Source organism: Rhincodon typus, chromosome 5, assembly GCF_021869965.1.
Source record: "Rhincodon typus isolate 14 chromosome 5, sRhiTyp1.1, whole genome shotgun sequence".
Lineage (NCBI taxonomy): Eukaryota > Metazoa > Chordata > Chondrichthyes > Orectolobiformes > Rhincodontidae > Rhincodon > Rhincodon typus.
The window spans coordinates 39,249,239-39,272,373 of NC_063336.1; the positions used below are offsets into that span (position 1 = coordinate 39,249,239).

Sequence of the window (23,135 nt, forward strand, 5' to 3'; positions counted from 1 at the left end):
GGAAAGGTCCCGACCCAAAACGTCAGCTTTCCTGCTCCTCTGATGCTGCCTGGCCCGCTGTGTTCCTCCAGCTCCACACCTTGTTATCTCAGACTCCAGCATCGACAGTTATTACTATCTCTTTGGATTGCAGTGAGTAGTTTTGGTTCCCTTCTTTAAGGAAATTTTATTTCATTGGAGGCAGTGCAGAGAAGGTTCACTCGGATGATCCTTGGTATGGAGGGATTGTCTTATGAGCAAAGGCTAAACAGGTTGGGACTGTACTCACTGGAATTTAGAAAAATGAGAGGTGATCTCATTGTAACATATAGGATTCTTATGGGTTTGGCAGGGTAAATACTGAACGGATAGTTCTTCTCATGTGAGAGTCTAGGACCAAGGACATAGTCTCAGAATAAAAGAGCGTCATTTAAGACTGATATGAGGAAGAATTTTTTGCTGTCAGATGGTTGTGAATATTTGGAACTCCTTATCGCAGAGAGCTGTGGGGCCAGAGTCCTTGTTATTATTTAAGATTGATATAGATATATTCTTGTTCAGTCAGGAAATCGGGTTTCGGAGAAATGGCAGGAAGGTGGACATGAGGAATGTCAGATCAGTCATGATCCTATTGAATGGTGTATCAGGGACAAGGGGCCAAACAGTCTACTCTTTTCCTACTTCTTATGGTTTTATGCTCATCCAGAACCTTTAAAGTACCAATTGCAGAAACTGCAGCCACTTGAAACCTCCTCATTTTGCGTAAATACCATTGTGAAATTGATGGGTTGAGGTCTCCAAACTATTCTATTAGGCAAGCAATGCTTTTCTCTTGGCTGACAGCCCAGACAGCCATTAGTTTTTTGAAACTACTGTACCCCAGAGAAAATGTTGCTTGATTGACTGCTCTGGTCACTAATTTATGCTATCAATTGCACTGTGTTAATTTATGAAAGATAACTATTTTAAATGTTTGCAGTTTCTACCTTTGATACCTTAGGAACGTATGAAAAATGAGTAGGAGTATACTGTTCAGTCACTTGACTCTGCTCCTTCATTCAATAGGATCATGGCTGATCCATATGAATATCGTGCACAATCCCCATATCTCTTGATGTCTTTAATATCTTGAAATCTATCAATCTGAATCTTAAACATGTTCAATGATTTAGCTTCCTCAGCTTTCTGGGATAGAAAATTCCAAAGGTTCCTTAGTCTCAAAGTGAAGGAATTCCTTTTCATCTCTTATTCTAAGATTTTCTTGGCCTAGACCGTAGCTGAGGATCCACCCTGTAAAGTATATGAATATTATATGTTTCAATTAAATCACCTTTCATTCTTCTAAACTCGACAGAATGCAGGCCCAATCACTTCTATCTCTCTTCATACAACAATCCCACCATTCCAAGAATCACTGTAGTGAACCTTTGTTGTACTTCTTCTGTGGCTGGTATATACTTCCTTAGTTAAGGAGACCAAAATTGTACGCAGTTTTCTAGATACGGTCTCATTAAGGCCCTCTACAGATTGACCTTTTTATTGGCTTTTGATATAAGTTTTTTTTTAAGAAAGTGGAAAGCTATGAATGAATGGTTATTTATCTTTTAAAAACATTGGTAAATCATACTATTGTCATTCTAGGATTTATTTGTTCAATACAGTGTTTAAATGGACATGGAAGTATCATAGCTTGACATGGAGCTTCTGAGGGGTGATAGGGATTGGGTAGAACCTGGAATTGAGGGGAATGGGTAAGACTTTTTCACCATTCTTGCAAAAAGTTCTGTTATACAGACTATGGCTAATGACAGCTCTGAGGTGCCATGAACCTTAACTCTTTCATAAGCATGTCCGACTCCATGAAAATTGCAAGAGACTAGAACATGCCTATCCCTGCAATAGAATCAGCCAGATCTGAAATGTGGGGTGTGGGTTTGTGATGCAAATTAGTCATGCCTTAACATGGTACTGTTGAAAATTGGAAAACCTGAGAATGAGTTCAGAAATCCCAGAATCCCAGCCACTAATTATACCTGTCCAGGCAGCTTCCTCAGTTTTATACACATTCAAACCAATGTGACCCAGCCTGAACTTAAGAAAGAAATTTTCTAATTCTGCAATTCTTACACTAATGGAATAAGATGTCAAGAACGTCAACAGGAACATACCTTTGACAGACACCATGATGGACCTAAGATATGGCTTAAAAGGAAAGTGGTTTGGAAGTACAGCAACTCAAAGCATCAAGGAATCATCAAATCCCTACAGAGTGGAAGCAAGCCATTCGGCCCATCAAGTCCACATCGATCCTCCGAAGAGCACATTTCTTATGGCCAACCCCACATTTCCTATGGCCAACTCACCTAACCTCTTTGGTCTGTGGGAGGAAACTGGAGCACCCGGCGGAAACCCATGCAGACACGGAGAGAATGTGCAAACTCCACACAGACAGTCACCCGAGGGTGGAATCAAACCCGTGTCTCTGGTGCTGTGAGGCAGCAGTGCTAATCACTGAGCCACTGTGCTGCCCCACATTGAACATGTGAACATGTTTTTCAGAAAGTGCTTGCCTTATGACACATACTTAAGCAATTTTGCCCTCCAGCGGTTTTGCTGTCTGAATTTCTTCAAAGAGTAAAATCACTTTCTTTTTCCACAGTACACTCTTAAATCTGAAAAATAAAACGTACCCCAGAAATAATACACACACAAAATATTTTGGATGTATCAAGCTTAAATATGATAGAATGTATTATAATTGAAGTATTAATCTCTTTAAATACATGGTATTGGAACTGTCAAATTTATAATGTAAGCTAATGCTACTATTCGTCTCTACAGTTTTCCCCGTTCCATGCAACCATGTTGGCCTCATGTTCGTACGACTTCAGTGTCAGGTAAGTAACACATCTTTTTCTTCACCTATTTTGCCTCTTTCCTTTCTTAACTGAAGGCATTGATGCTTGAATATTGTTCCATTGTCGCTAAATATCATTTGACACTTTGTGCATCCTTGAAATTTCAGATACGCTGACGAATGTTTCTTGTAGAAATTAAATCCAGGAGAGTTTTACACTAAGTTATTGCAAACAATATTTTTTTAATTCTTTCGATTCTTCCAAGATTCATTCTTTTTACTGATACCTGGTCTTTGGGGGTTAATTTATGAGGAGAGATTATACAAATTAGGCCTGTGGTTGTAGATGCTGAACGGGTAGGTTTGGTTGCAAACGTTTCATCACCTTGCTAGGTAACATCATCAGTGTGCCGCCGGTGATGTGTTGGTGTTCCGACCCGCTTGTTATTTATACACCTTAATTTGCTGGGGTGATTGGTATTGCTTCTGTTTTTGTTTCTCAGTAGTTTGTACACAGGGTCTAATTCAATGTGTTTATTGATGGAGTTCCAGTTGGAATACCAGGCCTCCAGGAACTCCCTGGCATGTCTCTGTTTGGCTTGTGTGATTATCGATGTGTTGGCCCAGTCAAATTCGTGTCCCTTGATGTCTGTGTACAGTGAGACAGGTGAGAGTTGGTCATGTCTCTTGGTGGTTAGTTGGTGTTTATGTATCTGTATAGTCAGTTTTCTTCTGGTATGGCCTATATAGTGTTTCTCACAGTCCTTGCATGGTATTTTGTATATTACCCCAGTTTTGTTGGTTTGAGTATGGGATCCTTTGGGTATGGGATCCTTTACTGAAGAAATTTACAAAGATGTTGCCAGGACTCAAGGGACTGCGTTATAGGGAGAAGTTGGACAAGCTATGACATTTTTCTTTAGAGCGTAGGAGACGGAGGGGGGATCTCATTGAAGTGTATAAGATCATGAGAGGCATGGATGGGGTGAATACACTCAGTGTTTTTCCCAGGGTTGGGGAATCGAGGACTAGAGGGCACCAGTTTAATGCAAGAGGGGAAAGAATACATGGGAACCTGAGAAGTAACTATTTTTACACAGAGGGTGGTACATATATTGAATGACTGCCAGTGGAAGTTGTTGAGGTAGGTACATTAACAACTTTTAAAAGGCATTTGGACAAATACCTGGATAGGAAAGGTTTAGAAAGATATGGGCCAAGTTCAGGAAAATGGGGTTAGTGTGGATGGACATTTTGGATGGCATGGACCAGGTTGGGCCAAAGGGCCTGTCTCCATGTTGTAGGACTCTGTTCCTATCTTCCGATGTGCTGCACGAAATTCAGCAAATAATCTAAATTTCTCACCCTTGAACCTGCCAATCTTTGTTACTCCATACGGAAAACATTGATGTATTTATGTGCACTGTATCTTTCATGGTAATATTTCACAGCACTGCATATTAATACCTCATTTTTTATGGAAACCACAAGGTTAGTAAATGCTGTTTACAAGCATGCAAAGTTCTCAAATTGAGCTCAGTTCTTTCAAAAGTAAGTTAACAAGCTCTGACATTATATTTTTGTCGACTAAAAATAAAATCTATTTAATTACATCATGTCCAAAGAGATATTTGCACCTTTCCATTATCTTTCTGTACTATTATTTCATCAGGATGAAGAACATTGGGCTTGTTTGTGAGAAAGTAGGCAAGAAGTTGTTTTAACTAGAAACGGTCAGTGACAACTGCTGTCCCGTTCATGATCAATTGAAATTTTAGTTTTTGTGTAAATGTGGGGACTGAGTAGTGTCACGGGAACAGACATTTTTCATGCCTTGGTCCTGGCTCAAATGTACTTCTGAATAAATGGGTTGAAGTCTTTTCTGTCTTTCAGTTTAGGCAGTCAATTCTAGAGTTGATGCAACCTTACGAAGCAAAAGTGTCCTCAGTTGATTTTTAGTTGATTACTAAATTGATGGAGAGTTTACAGTACAATGGGATGTACATCACTGGTGCATTCGGTATGTAGAACTCTTGTTGTGGAAGTTTTATCCAATTGCCTACTCCAGTCCAGAATGAGGGCGCTAAAATTTCTTTAAAATTCTTCTGAATGTGAAGTGTATGGTTTGAGTGTGCCCCATATTTTAACTCTGCAATCTCTATCACCCTTCAAAAGATTCATATCAAGCTATGACATTTTCATGTCCATTCAACCACTGTATTGAACTAATGAGCCTAGAGTGACAGTACAATGTGTTAAGAAATTTAAAAAAAATTGTTCGTTCATAACTTGCCACCTTAAAAGAAAACTCCTTCACTACAACCCAATAAAAATGTCAATATGCATACAGCCTTGATGGGACCACACCTGGAGAATTGTGGGGCAGATATTGCTTTAAAAAAAGATTTTCGGTTATATATGCCACATGATGACTCAGAAATGTTCCGAAGTGCTACACATACAGTGGATTTGTTTGACGTTGTCGTTGTTATTATGCAGGCAAATGCAGCACCCACAAAGCAGCTCCTCAGTACTGTTTGCTGTTCTATTGAGTGATAGCTTATGCTCATGTCAATTCTAGTATCCATTTTTACTCCATAACTCTTCACAGCTTTACTTCACAAAAATCTATGTCCTTGTGCCTTTCTATTGGTCAGCATGACTCAGTAGCCTGGATTTTCAATCCAACAGAGAGCCTTTCTGCCATTCTGAAAATGGAAGAATAGGCCAAAATTTGGAAATCCTGCCTCAGATCTTGCATTTTCAGGGGGCTTGGTTGAATTTCACACATAAGTATTTTGCAGGGGGAGCTGCAAAGGATTTTGGTGACCTAGAAATGTGAATCATGATGTGTGCAGATTAGATCGGGCAGGAGCAGGTCGAAACTTTGGGGAATGCTTTGGGGCGGTGGCACACCCTTTAGGAGAGATAAAGTTGTTTTTTTGGAAACAGTCCTCAGACACCTTTGGGAAAGCTACAGTGAACTTTGAGAGAGGTAAGCTGGCCTTTGGAAATAATAAAAGTAGACATTAATGTATGTTAATAAAATAGCAACTATCAAAAGAAACAGTCAAATTGTCAAGGCATTTAATACTCCTGCCTTTGAAATATTTGAAAAAAATCTGTCTAGTGTGATGAAGAAATCATTGCTCACTATTTCACTCAGTCTGATTTTTATAGTTTATGGGATTCATAGGTGTTGCTGGCCACGTTAACATTTGTTTCATATCCCTAATTGCCTGATTGTGAGCTGCTTTCTTGAACCGCTGCAGTTCATGTGGTCTAGGTACACCTACATTGCTGTTAAGTTCCGGGATTATGACCCACTGACAGTGAAGGAACAGCAATATGGCTCTGAGTCAGCATGCTGTGTGAAATGGAGGGAACTTTCAACTGATGGTGTTCCCACATATCTGCTGCCCTTGTCCTTTTAGACAGTAGATGTCATAGTTTGGAAAGAGCTGTCTAAGGAGCTTTGTTGAATTGTTGTCAAGCATCGTATAGATGGTACGCTATGCTGCCATGTTGGTAGTGGCAGAAGTGAATGTTGAAGGTCTTGGATGAGGTGCCAGTCAAGAGGGCAATTTTGTCCTGAATAGTGTTGAACTTCTTGAGCAATGTTGGAGCTTCACCCATACAGGCTAGTGGGGAGTATTCCATCACATGCCTGACCTGTACCTTGCATATGTTGTCAGACCTTAGGAATCAGGAAGTGAGTTCATCATCACAGATATCCTGACCTGCTCTTGTAAACACAGTATTTATGTGGCTAACCACTTCAGTTTCTGGTCAATGGTAGCCCCCAAGCTTTTGATTGTCGAGGGTTTATTAATAGCATTATTGAACATCAAGGGACAATTGTTGGATTCTCATTTGTTAGAGATGGTCATTGCCTTGCACTTGAGTGATGTGAGTGTTATTTACCATTTAATAGCCCAAATCTGAATATTGTCCAGGTCTTACAGCATTTGGACAGTGATTGCTTCAATATTTGGGGAGTTGTGAATTATGTTGAACATTGTTCAATCATTAGTTCTGACCTTACGATGGAAGGGAGGTTATTATTAAAGCAGATAAAGGTGTTTGGGCTGAGGATATTGCCCTGAGAAAGTCCTAACTTGATCTCCTGGGATGGGGATTCTTGAAACCCAACAACCCAACTATTTTCATTGGTGCTAGATCTAACTTAAACCAGTGGAGAATTCCTCCCTGGTTCCCATTGACTCCACTTTTGCTAGGACTCCTTGATCACATACCAAGCCAAATGTTGCCTTTATTCTCAAGGTAATCAAGTTCAAGCAGGGGAAAATATTAACAGTTTCTTCAAGGTTGTATGTGGATAGGATAAAACTTAGATGTGATTCTGCCCTGGGTGCTGAGCTTGGCAACAGTCATTGGTTAGGATTTCACATGATGAGTGTGTTAAAAGTGATCAGCTCTACTACAGGACAAGTAAGCACAACATCTCAAAAAGACAGGTGGTGGATTTGAAACTCTTAAATTACTCCAATTGCAAAAGGGAAGTAATTTTGGCCGCCTTCTATAGACTTTCATCACAGAACTAGATGACTCAACCTATTATACCCATACAGATTCTTCATTCAATTTTATCCAGCACCATTTTTGTCCCCTTAACCTTACAAATTAATCTGCTTTACGCACATGGCCAGTGTCTCCTGAAAGTTCCTAAATAATGAATTCTGATTCCAAACCTTCAGTTGTGCATTCCAAATTGATACAACTGGTGACTGAAAAACATTCCTACTCTCCTGTCTAGGCCTTTTGCCAGTTATTCCAAATCTGGCTAATGACGTTTAACAATTTCTCTCTACTTTTCACTATCTTAATCTCTCGGCATCCCTTCTATGTTCTTTTGTTCTTGTGTCTAATCTATTTAAATTTAATGTCATAACTTTAAATGATCTGTTTATTGTTTGACTTTGTTTTTGAAAATCATTTTTACAGCCAGTTATCTTCTTTGCATCCTTCCATCTTTCTCAAATGGGCAGTCAACATTGCAGCATTGTAGCTACAAGAAAATTCTAGTCACTTCAAAATGCTTATATTTTTAGCTGCTGTCTTAATTTCAGGTTTGCAACATCCTAACATCATGTTTGTAAGTCGAACTTCAGCAAAAATTCATTACTTTTATTTAACAATCGCAATAGGCCAGCGTAAAGACATTCTGCACTTTTTAAACAAAACATGTTCCTGCCAGTAAGTAGTCAGTGATATTTTATCATGTCTCATACAGCATGGAATGAAGAACTATTCCTGCTGAAATGCAAAATCTGAATTGTTGCCATTTCACCAGTATGGCTTTCTTGTGATGTACAACGATACTGCATTAGTAAAGACAATCAATATGGACAGTTATTAATAGTCACTCAAAGTATACTGAATTGTATTGACTGATTATGTTTTCCATGATTTGAACTTTCTTTAAAATGCTTAAAATAATTGTATCGTTAGAGTGCCAGTCATATTGACATGATTCATTGTTCTTTACTGAAGCTAGTTAAAATTTCTCTCTGTTGACTGTATGCCAGCCTAATTGATTCTGATTCTTTTATTAAATTAAATTATGAAATCAAATCTGTTATGCCAATTGATTATTTTGAATTTCTTTTAAAGTTTTCAAGCCAAAATGCACTCTTGAGATCTAGTAACAACATTATAATTACAATATTTGAGGGGATTCATTTTTTTAAGTGGAAGTTGGAAACCGATGAAAAATGAACAGAGATAACAAGGTGCAGAGCTGGATGAACACAGCAGGCCAAGCAGCATCAGAGGAGCAGGAAAGCTGACGTTTCGGGCCTAGACCCTTCTTCAGAAATGGAGGAGAGGAAGGGGGTTTTGAAATAAATAGGGAGAGAGGGGGAGGCGGATAGAAGATGGATAGAGGAGAAGATAGGTGGAGAGGAGACAGACAGGTCAAAGAGGTGGGGATGGAGCCAGTAAAGGTCAGTGTAGGTGGGGGAGTTAGGGAGGGGATAGGTCAGTCCAGGGAGGATGGACAGGTCAAGGGGGTGGGATGAGGTTAGTAGGTAGGAGATGGGGATGGAGCTTGAGGTGTGAGGAGGGGATAGGTGGGAGGAAGGACAAGTTAGGGAGGCGGGGACAAGCTGGGCTGATTTTGGGATGCGGTAGGGGGAGGGGAGATTTTGAAGCTTGTGAAGTCCACATTGATACCATTGGACTGCAGGGTTCCCAAGCAAAATATGAGGTGCTGTTCCTGCAACCTTCGAGTGGCATCGTTGTGGCACTGCAGGAGGCCCAGGATGGACATGTCCGAAACGTCAGCTTTCCTGCTCCTCTGATGCTGCTTGGCCTGCTGTGTTCATCCAGCTCTGCACCTTGTTACCTCAGATTCTCCAGCATCTGCAGTTCCTACTATCTCTGAAAAATGAACAGTATCATTTTTCAGAGTTTTGTCCTTTTTAAAATAAACCCCGAGTTCAGTGTTATGAAGTATTTTGTACTTGGTAATCAAACTCTTTGCAAACCTTATTGCATTAAGGATGAAGTTATTAAAGGAAGTATTAAGAGGAATGGTATGGCTGTACAGGAGCATCTTGATTTAGTATCTCCAGACAGACTGAAATTTGTAATGCTGTCAGTTTTGGCCTGATCCTAACCCTTTGTTGTCAAATACCCCATGCTTGAGCACATAAGATAAAGAAGAAAATGCTGGAAATGTCCATTATCCTGGCAGCATCTGTGGAGAGATAATCTGTTAATATTTCAGGTTGATGACATTTTGTACGCCACAGCAGGGCAATGTTGAGGATGTGCTGCAGTTTTAAAAGTGTCAGTTTTCGGATGACACGTTAAACTGAAGCATTGTCTGACTGTTGCAGTAATTTGGGTGAATGTTAAAAATCCTGTGGTACTATAATAAGAGGAACAGACAATTTTCCTGGTATCTTGGCTAACATTTTTCCGATAACCAGTTAGAATCTTTTGTGCCCGAAATATGGTCCCCAGCAAAGGTGGCAGTGAATTGACAATATCACTGGTCTATAAACCCTGATCCCTAAGCTAACATTTCTGGGGACATGGGTTCAAATCCCACCATGGCAAAGGGCAAAATTTGAATACACTAAAAATCAGCTAGTCAATTGTTGTAAAAACCCTTCTAATTTGCCAATGTCTGTTAGGCAAGAATATCTGCTGTCCTTTCTTGGTCTAGCTTTCATGTGACTCCAGAACACGTGACTCCAAACTGCTGTCTGTAACGTTCCACAAAGTCAGTCAGTTGAAGGGAACAAGGATAGACAACAAATGCTGGCCTTACTGACGATATCCATATCCCTTACAATGTTTGTGTATTTCAAACGAATTCAACGTGAGTAAAGCACTTTCAAACATTTCTGAGATATAAGGAAGCCATCTAGCCTCTGCACACCTGCCTTGATGTAAACATCATTTTAAAAAATGGATATTATATCTTTTAATGTGAAATGTAGCAAAGTTAGGCCAATGGACGACTTAAAATGAAATTGGTTTATAATTTTCTGCCTCCCTTTTGTTTGAAAATCTATGGGCAGAATAAACTTGCACTCATGGTTGGCAACATTATAGAGTGCACAGCTCAAGTCTCCTGATCTGGGTTGGAAACCCCGAGGAAGGGTCACTGGACTTGAAACGTTAACTCTGATTTTTTTCTTCACAGAAGCTGCCAGACCTGCTGAGCTTTTCCAGCAACTTTATTTTTGTTCCTGATTTACAGCATCCGCAGTTCTTTCAGTTTCTATTTACAACTCTGATCGATCAAAAAAAAAACCTTAGGGGTGTTCTCTGGGTAAACCTCCAGCTGGAGCCCTCCCAACTGACGCAGTCTATTCTGAGCCAGGAATGTGCATATTCTGCACAGGAATGGATTGACGTTGAAACTATGCCTGTTTACTCAGCGTTAACTGCTGTATTCCAAGCTTTAAACGTTCTGCAGCCACTTTACGGATTCGGAGAGAAGTTAAGTGTTTAAGGTAAGTTCTATAGTCAGTTCTGTTATAACACGTGTTTCTTCAATGCAAATTGGCTTTAGACCGCTATTTTTAGAATGCAAACTTTCCATACCTGTATTGGCTACAACGCAACTCCAGCCACATGAGTTTAAATGGCATGGCTATTGCGTGATTTTCTTATAACACAAGATCGCACGAGAACGGGACTATCGCGTTATATCAGAACCGACTGTGTGGGGAATAACGTGGTAGGTGGAGTGATGCACTGTCAGCTGGGTGAGGGGGTTGGTATGCCCGATGGGTGAGGTGGCAGGCAATGGATAAGTGTTTAGGATGGGTCAGCTCAATGGTGGGCAGTCAGCTTAATGGAGGGGCATTTGGAGCAGGTCAGGCCAAAGCTGATTTGAGGGAATGATCTTGGGGATCTGATGGCCCACGAATTGGGTCAGTTTGGTTGAGGTCAGGAGAACTGGGTCCTTGGTGAGTCAGGTCTAGTTGCGGTGTCGGGCGAGAAGGGGTTGAGTCCAACGGCCAGGAGGTAGGGGTGTTATCAGGTTAGGTCCCAAGCTAGAGGGGGGAGGCATTGGGTTTGAATAGGAGGGAAGTCAGATGCCCAAGTTGAACAATTTTGCATTATGCCAAATTCAAAGGATTGGGGGTGATGTCGGTGGGATCCGGAGGGTGTTTGCAGTGAATGGGGAAAACAGGTGATGTCAGTGAGAGTGGTTGGGCATTGAGCCATTTATATATTTATCCAGGAGTTAGACCAGGTTTTAATTTCTCTAATGTTTCCACACTAACCATTCAGTTAAGGCATTTAGAACCCTCCACAGCTTCCGACCTTAACTTAGACTCTCTTGAAGAATTCCAGACTGGATAATTGCCCATCAGATGTTTCAACTTCCAGGGTAATTCCTTTGCAGTTAGCACTTTGGGACTTCTGCATGGTTTTGACATCCATCTTCCATTATCCGGAGAATGAGAGTCCAGACTCGGGAGTCATGGCCTAAGAAAATGGGGTATTCCATTTAGGACTGAGATGTGGAGAAATTTCCTCCCCCAGAGAGTGCTGTGCCTGTGGAATTCTCTGCCACAGAAAGCGAAACATTGCATGCTTTCAAGAAGGGGTAGATATAGTTCTGCTAAATGTTCTAATATCCTTCCTGTTTGCTTTAAGAGAGAGATTTCAAAATGAAGGCCCAGATGCCAAGTTGCATCCTGTGTTGTTCACTAATATAAACATTAAAAGGGATCAGAATCTGCAACATAGTGGGGTGGCATGTTGAATATTGAAGAAAATTACCACGATGTTTCCAAAACAAAGGTTCAAAACTGAAGACAAATTGGTAGGACTGAACCTATTTCCATTGTAAAAGGGATTTAAGGCACAGGTAATGGATTTAACCATACAACTAGAGTTACAGTCATATTGTTCTACTAATGCAAAACTAATAGTTGTGGAGTGTAAGATATAACGTGTGCCACTCTTTATATTGCTGACAGTCTCCACTCATGATCTTCATTCTTCAGAATAAGTGCAAGCCACATGTTGTATAGAAAATTCACATCAGCGTTTTGATTTTTAGTTTCGGGTGTTCTCGCTGATGAGGATTTCCTCAGCAACGTTGTCAAGCTATATCACCCTGCAAGGGTTTATATGGCAGAGTTTTTCTCATCATTTTTAATCCTGCAGACTCATTGTGCTTTCTCCAATCCTAACAAACATTAATGAAACAACAGTGTATTTCACCGGAATTAATTTTCAAACAAGAGAATATTGTTTCCAGTGCGCTCTTGGTTACTCAGAAATGTAAACATACTGCATTGAAGACAATGTATGCAAAATAATTTAGTTACCAGCTCAGTTATCACTTATTTCAGCAATATATTAGCTCGATGCTGAAAGCATTTCTTATAAAATTTACCAACAAAATCATTTTCAGGTTGAATATGGTAACCTCATTAAACTGCAGAATTTGTTACATTAGCAGGAGTTATATTTACATTATAATCAAAATGAATGTATTCACTCACTGTGAAATTTAGTAAAGTATAGTGACACACTTCAGGAAGATATGTGAAGTATATTGTTGCTATAGTGTATCTTTGCTGTGTCCAGAAATGATCAGGGATAAAAATAAAAGGAAAGTCAACTTAGTTTGACAGACGACATTGTATGCTATGTAATTAACAGGGTCATTGGGGCATAAATTTCTGAATATGTACATTGGCCACTTTTTTTCATCCCATGTATTCATTTGCTGACTAACTGAATCATTTTTGATAGTGCCTATGAATGAACAAGCAGACTAAATATTACCCATGAGGAACACTTAAACTCTGTTAAAACAAACTCCAACTATTAAAAATTCAAATTGCCTTTCAATTTCCCTGGGCAGAAGTGAGGTGTACTAAGACTTGATACTAATTTAAGTAGAGAATCTGAATGTGTCAAGACTGATTGGGGTATTTCTTATCTAATAGTTCTTGGTGAGCCAGTAAGGCTGAGGCAATACTGAAGGAAGATACAAAGGAGAAAGCACAAAGATTCTATTTTCTGTATCTTTGTCTTGTCCTCTCTACTTTTCCTGATTTCTGCCTATAGACAATAACCATACACAGGCGCTCGTTTTTATTATTTCAGGAGGGTTTTGGGTGGGCAACAGCATTCTTCTTAGTTTTTCAGATCTTCGGTGCTTGCTGCTTCTGACATGAAACATACAAAGGTGCTAATTCTCATTTGAAAATTCCAATAGTATTTAGGATAAAAACAACATGCTTAACTGTTAAATTTCAAGTCTGTGTTGCTTAGACTTGGATGTACCTTTACATAGGTTCTACGTCTCATTCCCATTCTGACCATTTCAGAAGGGTTTATTTAGGGTGGGGAAACATTATTGTTCTTAGTTTCTCAGGTTTCAAGTTCTTGCTGCTGAAGTGAAAATACTATGGACAGTCTTCAACAGGTGCCAAATTTCACAATTAAAAGAAAAATTTCTGTGGGTTTTTCTGATGTAAGCAAATGGCTTGTGTTTTAGTTTTTCAAATCCCTGAATCCTCAAGCTCCAGTTTAGCGACTTCAAGTAATTCTCCATGATCTATGACTACGCTTTATAAATAGTAGCTACTGCAAAGAATGTATAGTGCAGAAACCTAACCTGTCCATGCTAGTGTTTATGCTCTACTTGAGCTTCCATCAAGGTTTCCTCATTTAAATCTATCATCACAACGTCAATTCCCTTCTCCCTCTCATATCGCAGGTAAATAAGGTGCTTAAAAAGACTTGGGATACTTGACTTGATTAGTCAAGGCATTGAATTCCAGAGGAAGGAGGTTATGTTGAAGCCAAATCTAACATTCTTAAACCACAGCTGGAGTACTGTGTGTAGTTCTGGTCACCATATTACAGGAACAATGTGATTGCATGAGATTATGTGTAGAATAGATTCACCAGGATGTTGCTTGGGTTGAAGTGATTCAGCTATTAAAAGAGACTGAATAGGCTAGTGTTGCCTTCCTTAGAATAGAAAAGGCTGAAGGAGGATATTATTAAGATGTAGCTGCTTGGCCTGCTGTGTTCATCCAGCTCTACACCTTGTTATCTCAGATTCTCCAGCATCTGCAGTTCCTACTATCTCTGAAACATTATTAAGATGTACTAAGTTCTGAGTGACAAAGGCGTGGTAGATGGGGAGAAACTTCTCGCCTTAGTAGAGGGTTCAAAAAAAACCCCAAGGGGCACAGTTTGAGGGTAAGAAATGGGAGGTTTAGAAAGGATTTGAAGAAAATGAATTTTAGGTCAGTGTTTGTTGCCCATGCCAAATCACCTTGAGAAGGTGGCAGTGATCTGTCTCCTTGAATTGCTGTAGTGGCAGGTGATGGTCTAGTGGTATTATCACTGGACTGTTAATCCAGAGACCTGGATAATGTTCTGGGGACCCGGGTTCGAATCCCGCCGTGGCAGATGGTGGAATTGGAATTCAATAAATATCTGGAATTAAGAATCTAATGATGACCGTGAATCCATTGTTGATTGATGGAAAAACCCATTGGTTCACTAATGTCCCTTAGGGAAGGAAACTGCCATCGTTATCTGATCTGGCCTCCACGTGTCTCCAAACCCACAGCAATGTGGTTGACTCTTAACTGCCTTCTGGGCAAGTAGGGATTGGCAATAAATGCTGCCTAACCAGCGACGCACTCATCCTGTGAATGAATAAAGGAAAAAAACCCCACCCAGATAGTGTTCTGGGGATCTGGGTTCGAATACCACCACGGCTGGTGTTGGAGTTTTAATTCAATAAAAGTCTGGAGTCTAATCCTGACTATATATCCATTGTCGATTGTCAGAAAAACTCAAATGTTCACTAATGTCCTTTAGGGAAGGAAACTACGATGCTTACCTGGTCTGGCCTGCACAGCAATGTGGTTGGACACTAAATGCTGGCTGCAGCCAGCGACATCCTCGTCCTTTGAATGAATTAAAAAAACATTTTGGGATGTTTTGGATAGGGAGTTTCAGGATTTTAACCCAGTAACAGTGAATAAAGTTCCTGGTCAGGAGGGGAATTCACAGGTGATGGACCTCCCACACATCTGCCACCCTTGTCCTTCTAGGCATTAGTTGCAGACTTGGAGGCTATTGTCGAAGGAAGCTTGATGAGTTGTTGTAGTGTATCTTGTCTATGGTACACACTGTGGCTACTATGCATCAACAATAGAATGTGAATTTTGAAGGTGGTAAATGGACTGTTTTATCTTGGATAGTGTTGAGCATCTTAAGTGTTGTTGTAGCCGCACTTATTCAGGCAAGTGAATAGTATTCCATCATATTTTTGACTTGTGCCTTGAAAATGGTGGACAAACTTTGAGGAGCCAGAAGGTGAGTTACTTACAGCAAAAGTCTAATCTCTGACCTTTTTTTTAGTCATTATATTTCTATAGCTGGTGCTGTTTAGATTCTGCTCAATAGTAACTCCAGGGCTGTTGATAGTGAGGCATTCAGCAATAATTGGATTTTCTCTTGTTTATAAATGGTTATTGCCTGGATTTTATATGGCATTATTTTTATTTGCCACTTTTTATCCCAAGCCTGAATGTTATTGGGACCTTGTATATGGACATGGATTGCTTCAATACTTGAGTCTTGAATGGTACCGATCATTTTGCAATCCCTATTTTTGGCATTGTAATGGAGGGAAGTTCTTTGATGAGCAACTGAAGATGGTTGGGGCTGCTACAGTACACTGAGGTGCCTTTGCAGTGATGTCCTAGGACTGAGATTACTGACCTCCAACAACCACAACCACCTTCTGATGCCATTTGACTTCCAAATAGTGGGGAGTTCCTCCTATCACCACACCAATTCCTATTGACTCCAGTTTTGATAAGGCTGCTTAGTGTCTCAGTCAGTCAAATGCCAATTGATGTCAGTCACTCGCACCTCCCCTCTGGAGCTCAATTCGTGATTGGACCAAGGCTGGAATGAGATCAGGAGCTGAGTGGCCCTAGTGGTACCCAAACTGACTAACATCGCTGAGCAAGTACATAATAGGACTACTTTAAAGAATCACAGAATCGCTACAGCATGGAAACAGGCCTTTGGTCCATCGAGTCACTAACGAGCATCCCACGTACACCCACCCCCTACCCCATCCATGTAACCCTGCATTTCCCACAGCTAATCCACCTAGTCTGCATATCCCTGGAAGCTACTGGGCAATTTAGTATGGTCAATCCACCTAACCTGCATATTTTTGCTCCTTTGTGTGAGGAAACCGGAGCAGCCGGAAGAAACCCACACAGGGGGGACGTGCAAATTCCACGTAGACAAATTGCCCGAGGCTGGAATTGAACCCGGGTCCCTGACACTGTAAGGCAGCAGTGCTAACCACTTTGCCACTCTAAATACAGTGATGACCAGAACTACATTTCATGATGCTAAGTATGTTCTAATCAAGGTCCAATCTAGGTTTAGCATAAATTTCCTACTTTATAATCCTGGCACAGATCTCTTTTCAACTCACTGAAGTTACCCCTCTTCCAGTTAATTTAATTTAATCTTGATTGTTCCTTGTCATTTTCCATGGCTATTCTAAATCTGATGTTATTATGATGGCTGTTCCCCAAATGCTCCTGTGCATATAGTTTTTGATTGAGATGTACTTTCCAGAGAGCATGAAGAATTTCATCTTAAATGTAAGTTCATTCTTTCATTTTTTTTTCTGGAAGTATCACTAAGATCCGTATTTTTACCACCACTGCCCTTGTTCTCAGTTTCTGCACCAACAAAACCTTATCCATGAGTGTTTAAATCTAGACTCACTAATTTAAATACTCACCTTAGTAACCTCCTGCCCTCCATGCTCCATAAACTCGAACAGATACAGGTAGTTATTACCCTGTGAGTCAAGAAAATGATGCTGACACTGCATGGATCATAAGTTTGGGAAATTCTGTACCACAATGAAGGATTTTGGTTATTGTACTTCAAAATAGAAACAGAAATGTTGGAAAGGATTCAAAAAGTTTAACCAGGATTACAGAATTGTTATGGGATAGAACGGGACCATTTGGCCCATCACTTGGAGCGGCTCTACAAATAACCATAATGACTTGGTGCCATTCTCCTGCCTTCTGTCAGTGACTTTGCATATTGTTTATATTCAAATAATTGCCTAATACGTTCTTGAATTCCTTGATTCCTACCTCCACTACACTGCCAGACACTGCATTCCTATCTAATTGCTGGGTGGGAAAGATTTTTTTCACAATGCATTTGCTTCTTTACAAATCACTTTAAATCTGTGCCTTCATATTCTTGACCCTTTAAAGGGTGGCAATAGTTTCTCCCTATCTATTCTGTTGTCATACACTTTTCTATCAGATTCTAAATACAGACAATAGAATTGATGAAAAATCAATGTTAATAAATTACGTTTTTATGCAATTTTAGTTCAAAATTGATTACTTTTTTGATTACTCTTAACATCTGTCTTGCCCTGTTTCTAAAATCGTCAGTTAATCCAAAATTCAAGATTGAGTTCCTCTCTTCCATATTGTCAATCTCATCTGTCATTCCCACCATTACCAATCTCCACTCCACCGCACTGCATTGATTTCAAAGTCTTTATCTTCATTTTCAAAGTCTCCACTTTACTTCCTGCTTACTGAATGACCTCCAGGTATAGGTTTCGTAGGTATCTGTCTCTCAACTATTTTCACGGGTCAATGAGTCAGGCACTGAAAGTGGCATAAATTATCAAGAGTTTTTAAAATGGGAGTGGATAAATATTTGAAAATAAAAAAAATCAAAAATTGTAGATGTATTTGAGGAAAAAGCAATGTGAGATTTATTCTGAAAAAATGAGACTGGGACTAAACTAATATTTCTCAAGTGTGATGAGCTGAATGGCTTCCTTCTAGGCTGTATCATATCATTCCTTGACTCTTGATCACTTTTATTCTCCAGGGGCTCAACTAGAGGATGCAAATCAAAACGTAGTTAATTTCACTTCCGGATGGCATGAAGGTATCTGGAAAATATTTTTCTGGATAGCTTTTCACAAATGGGACTGAGTGACAGGATACAATATCGTAGTAGTTCAGCATGTGCTGACAGGTAGAATTCTATGAAAAAAAAGTGAAAGAACTGTGGATACTGTAAATCAGAAACAAAAACAGAAATTGTTGGAAGGTTCAGAACTGACCTCTGTTGTAGTCTGGCGTACTGACCTCTACATTGCAGAGGCTGAGCGCCAGCTCTCAAATACCTCCTCCTACCTTCCCCTGGACCATGACCCCACCATGGCACATCAGGCCCTTGTATCTACTATGGTAACTGATCTCATTTCATCCGGTGATCTCCCCCCTCCGCTTCCAAGCTGATAGTCCCCAGACCCGTACAGCTCGCTTCTACCTCTTCCCAAAAATCCACAAACAGGACTGTCTGGGCAGATCCCTTGTTTCAGCCTGCTCCTGCCCCACAGAACTCATCTCTTCCTACCTTGACTCAGTCTTCTCTCCCCTGGTCCATTCGCTGCCCACATACATCCATGATTCCTCTGATGCCTTACGCTGGTTTCAAAACTTGCAGTTTGCGGGTTCCAGCCGCCGCCTCTTGACCATGAACGTGCAATCCCTTTACACCAGGAGGGTATTAGGGCTCTCTGCTTTTTCCTGGAGCAAAGACCTGAACCATCCCCACCCACTACTATCGCTGGACTGTTAATCTGGAGGCCCAGATAACATTCTGGGACATGGGTTCAAATCCCGCCGTGGCAGATGGTGGAATTTGAATTCAATAAATATCTGGAATTAAGTGTCTAATGATGACCATGAATCCATTGTTGATTGTCAGAAATACCCACCTGGTTCACTAATGTCCTTTAGAGAAGGAAACTGCCATCCTTACCTGGTCTGACCTACATGTGACTCCAGACCCACAGCAATGTGGTTGATGCTTAACTGCCTTCTGGGCAATTAGGGATGGGCAATAAATGCTGCCTAGCCAGCAACGCCTTCAGCCCGTGAATGAATTAAAAAACCCCACCACCTCCTCTGCTTGGCTGAGCTTGTCCTCACCCTCAACAACTTCTCTTCTAACTCCTGTCATTTTCTTGAGGTAAGAGGGGTGGCCATAGGTACCCGCATAGGCCCTAGTTATGCCTGTCACTTCGTGGGGCACGTGGAACAGTCCTTGTTCCAGTCCTATTCCGGCCCCCACCCACAACTCTTTCTCCGATATATCAATGATATCATCGGTGCTGCTTCCCTCTCTCATCTGGAATTGGAAAACATCATCAATTTCGCCTCCAATTTCCACCCTGCCCTCACTTTCTCCTGGTCTATCTCTGACTCCTCCCTTCCCTTCCTCAACATTTCTGTTTCCATTTCTGGGGATAGACTGGCCACTAATATCCATTACAAACCCACTGACTCCCACAGCCACCTGGACTATAGATCCTCACACCCCATTTCCTGTTAAGACTCCATCCCGTTCTCTCAGTTCCTCCATCTCCGTCGTATATGTTCAGATGAGGTCAACTTTGACAAGGAAGCCTCCGAAATGTCCACCTTCTTCCTTAACCGAGGATTCCCCAGCTCCATTGTCGACAGGGCCCTCAACCGGGTCCGACCCATCTCCCGCACTTCCGCCCTCACCCTTTCTCTTCCCTCCCACAACAACGATAGGGTTCCCCTTGACCTTACCTATCATCCCACCTGCATCCACATCTAGAAGATCATCAGACGCCATTTCCACCAACTCCAGCAAGATGCCACCACCAGACTCATATTCCCGTCCCATCTCTTGTCTGCCTTCTGCAGGGACCGTTCCCTCTGGGACACCCTGGTCCACACTTCCTTCACCCCACCCCCCCAACAGCCCTATGGCACCTTCCTCTATAACTGGCGAAGGTGCAACACCTGTCCATTTACCTCCTCACTCCCCACTATCCAAGGGCCCAAACATACCTTCCAGGTGAAGCAACACTTCACCTGCACTTCCCAGAATCTAGTTCAATGCATTCACTGCTCACAATGTGGTCTCCTCTACATTGGGGAAACGAAGCGTAGACTTGGTGACTGCTTCGCAAAAAAGACCCTGAACTACCCATTGCCTGCCACTTTAACACACCACCCTGTTCCCTGGCCAACATCTCTGTCTCCGGCTTGCTACAGTGTTCTAGCAAAGAACAACACCTCATTTTCCACTTGGGGGGACCCTGCAACCCTCCGGACTCAATAGTGAGTTCAATAATTTTAGGGCCTAAACTCTCCCATGTCCCAGCCGCCAACCCCACACACCAGGCCCTGTTACCACATAGCCTGCCATTACACACTACAGTTATTAGACACTAATAGTCTCCATTAACAACTATTCACCCTCCCAGCCTGATCATTATCAACTCTTTGTCTGTCCAACTGCTCTTCTCTCTTTTTAGGCTCTATCCTATCATTTACTCACTACCCCATCCCCCTCTCCCTTTTCTCTGCATATAAATTAATGTTTTCCCAGCCACCATCAGTTCTGAGGAAGGGTCACCGGACCCAAAACGTTAACTCTGTTTTTTTCTTCACAGATGCTGCCAGAGCTGCTGAGCTTTTCCAGCAATTTCTGTTTTGTTGGAAAGTTCGGCAGGTCTGGCAGCATCTGTGGAAAGAAATCACAGTTAACATTTCAGGTCAAATATCCCTTCCTCCAGAGGCAGAGGCAGAACTCTGTGCCAGGCTGAAGGTTATTGGCTTCTGGATTACTCAGGTTTCTAATGCAGTGATTAGACTTGCAGTGTATGTGGAAATACCTATGAGAGAAGGTGCAAAATGTGACCTACTCTTTGGAAATAAGGCAGGGCAGGTGACTATGGTGTCAGTGGGGGAGCACTTTGGGGCCAGTGACCACAATTCCATTAATTTTAAAATTTTGTTGGAAAAGGATAGACTGGATCTAAAAGTTAAAGCTCTAAATTGGAGGAAGGCCAATTTTGACGGTATTAAGCAAAAACTTTCAAAAGTTGATTGGGCCAGATGTTTGCAGGTAAACGGACAGCTGGAAAATGGGAAGCCTTCAAAAATGAGCCTCCAGCTCCATACTGTGTTATCTCAGATTCCAGCATCAGCAGTTCTTACTATCTCCCAGAGACAGCACGTTCCTATTTGGGTGAAGGGCAAGGCCGGTAGGTGTAGGAAATGCTGGAGAGTTTGAGGTTTTGGAAGGAAGCATGTATCGGGTATAGACAGCAGGGATCGAGTGAATCCCTAGAAAAGTATAAAGGCAGTAGGAATATACTTAAGTGAGAAATCAGGAGGGCAAAAAGGGGACATGAGGTAGGTTTGGCAAATATGGTTAAGGAGAATCCAAAAGGATTCCACAAATACATTAAGTACAAAACAGTAACTAGGGAGAGAATAGGGGCTCTTAAAGATCAGCAAGGCCGCCTATGTGTGGAACCGCAAGAGATGGGGGAGCTACTAAATGAGTATTTTGCATCGGTGTTTACTGTGGAGAAGGATATGGAAGTTAGCAAAATGTGGGGAAATAAATACCGACATTTTGAAAAATATCCATACTATAGAAGAGGTGGTGGTGCTGGACATCTTAAAATGCATAAAGGTGGATATATCCCCTGGACCTGATCAGGTGTACCCCAGAACTCTATGGAAAGCTAGGAAAGTGATTGCTGGGTCCCTTGCTGAGATATTTATATCATCATTAACGACAAGACTGGAGGTGGCTAATGTGGTGCCACTATTTAAGAAAGGTGGTAAGGAAAGGCCAAGGAATTGTAGACCAGAGAGCCTGACATTAGTGGTGGGCAAGTTGTTGGAAGGAATCCTGAAGCACAGAATTTACATTTATTTCTTTGGAAAGGCAACGACTGATTAAAGACAGTAAACATGGCTTTTTGCATGGGAAATTGTGTCTCTCTAACTTGATTGAGTTTTTTTGAAGAAGTAACAAAGAGGATTGATGAGGGCAGAGTGGTGGACATGATCTGTGTGGACTTCAGTAAGGTGTTCGACAAGGTTCCTCATAATAGACCGGTTAGCAAGGTTAGATTGCATGGAATACAGGGAGAAGTAGCCATTGGATACAGAACTGGATCGAAGGTAGAAGACAGAGGGTGGTGGTGGGGGGTTGCTCTTCAGACTGGAGGCCTTAGTGCTGGGTCCACTGCTTTTCATCATTTATACAAATGATTTGGATGTGAACATAGGAGGTATGGTTAGTAAGTTTGCAGATGACACCAAAACTGATGGTGTAGGGGACAGTGGAGAAGGTTACCTTAGAGTACAACACGACTTTGATCAGATGGGCATATGGGCAAAGAAGTGGCAGATGCAGTTTAATTTAGATAAAGGTGAGGTGCTGAATTTTGGAAAGACAAATCAGGGCAGGACTTATACACTTAATGGTGAGGTCCTAGGGAATGTTGCTGAATAAAGAAGCCTTAGCGTACAAGTTCATAGTGCCTTAAGAGTGGAGTCGCAGGTAGATAGGATAGTGAAGAAGGTGTTTGGTATGCTTGCCTTTATGGTCAGTGCATTGAGTATGGGAGTTGCGAGGTCATGCTGCAGCTGTATAGGACACTGGTTAGACCACTTTTGCAATACTGCATGTAATTCTGGTCTCCCTGCTCTCGGAAAGATGCTGTGAAACTTGAAAGGGTTCAGAAAACATTGACAGGATGTTGCCAGGGTTGGAGTGTTTGATCTAATTGAAGAGGCTGAATACGCTGGGGCTATTTTCCCTGGAGCGTCGGAGACTGAGGGCTGACCTTATAGAGATTTATAAAATCATGAGGGGTCTAGATAGGGTGAATTGCCAA

At 41.3% G+C, this 23,135-nt stretch overlaps 1 protein-coding gene across 1 annotated transcript in view; it reads left to right on the forward strand.

The window, feature by feature from the left end:
• The window catches only part of pex7 (peroxisomal biogenesis factor 7), a 78,053-nt gene that overhangs the window by 45,759 nt on the left and 9,159 nt on the right, over positions 1 to 23,135 (forward strand). Inside the window, exon 8 of the mRNA XM_048597295.1 lies at positions 2,821 to 2,876. Within this exon, the coding sequence (XP_048453252.1) occupies positions 2,821 to 2,876 (56 nt within the window). The remainder of the gene's footprint in view (positions 1 to 2,820; positions 2,877 to 23,135) is intronic.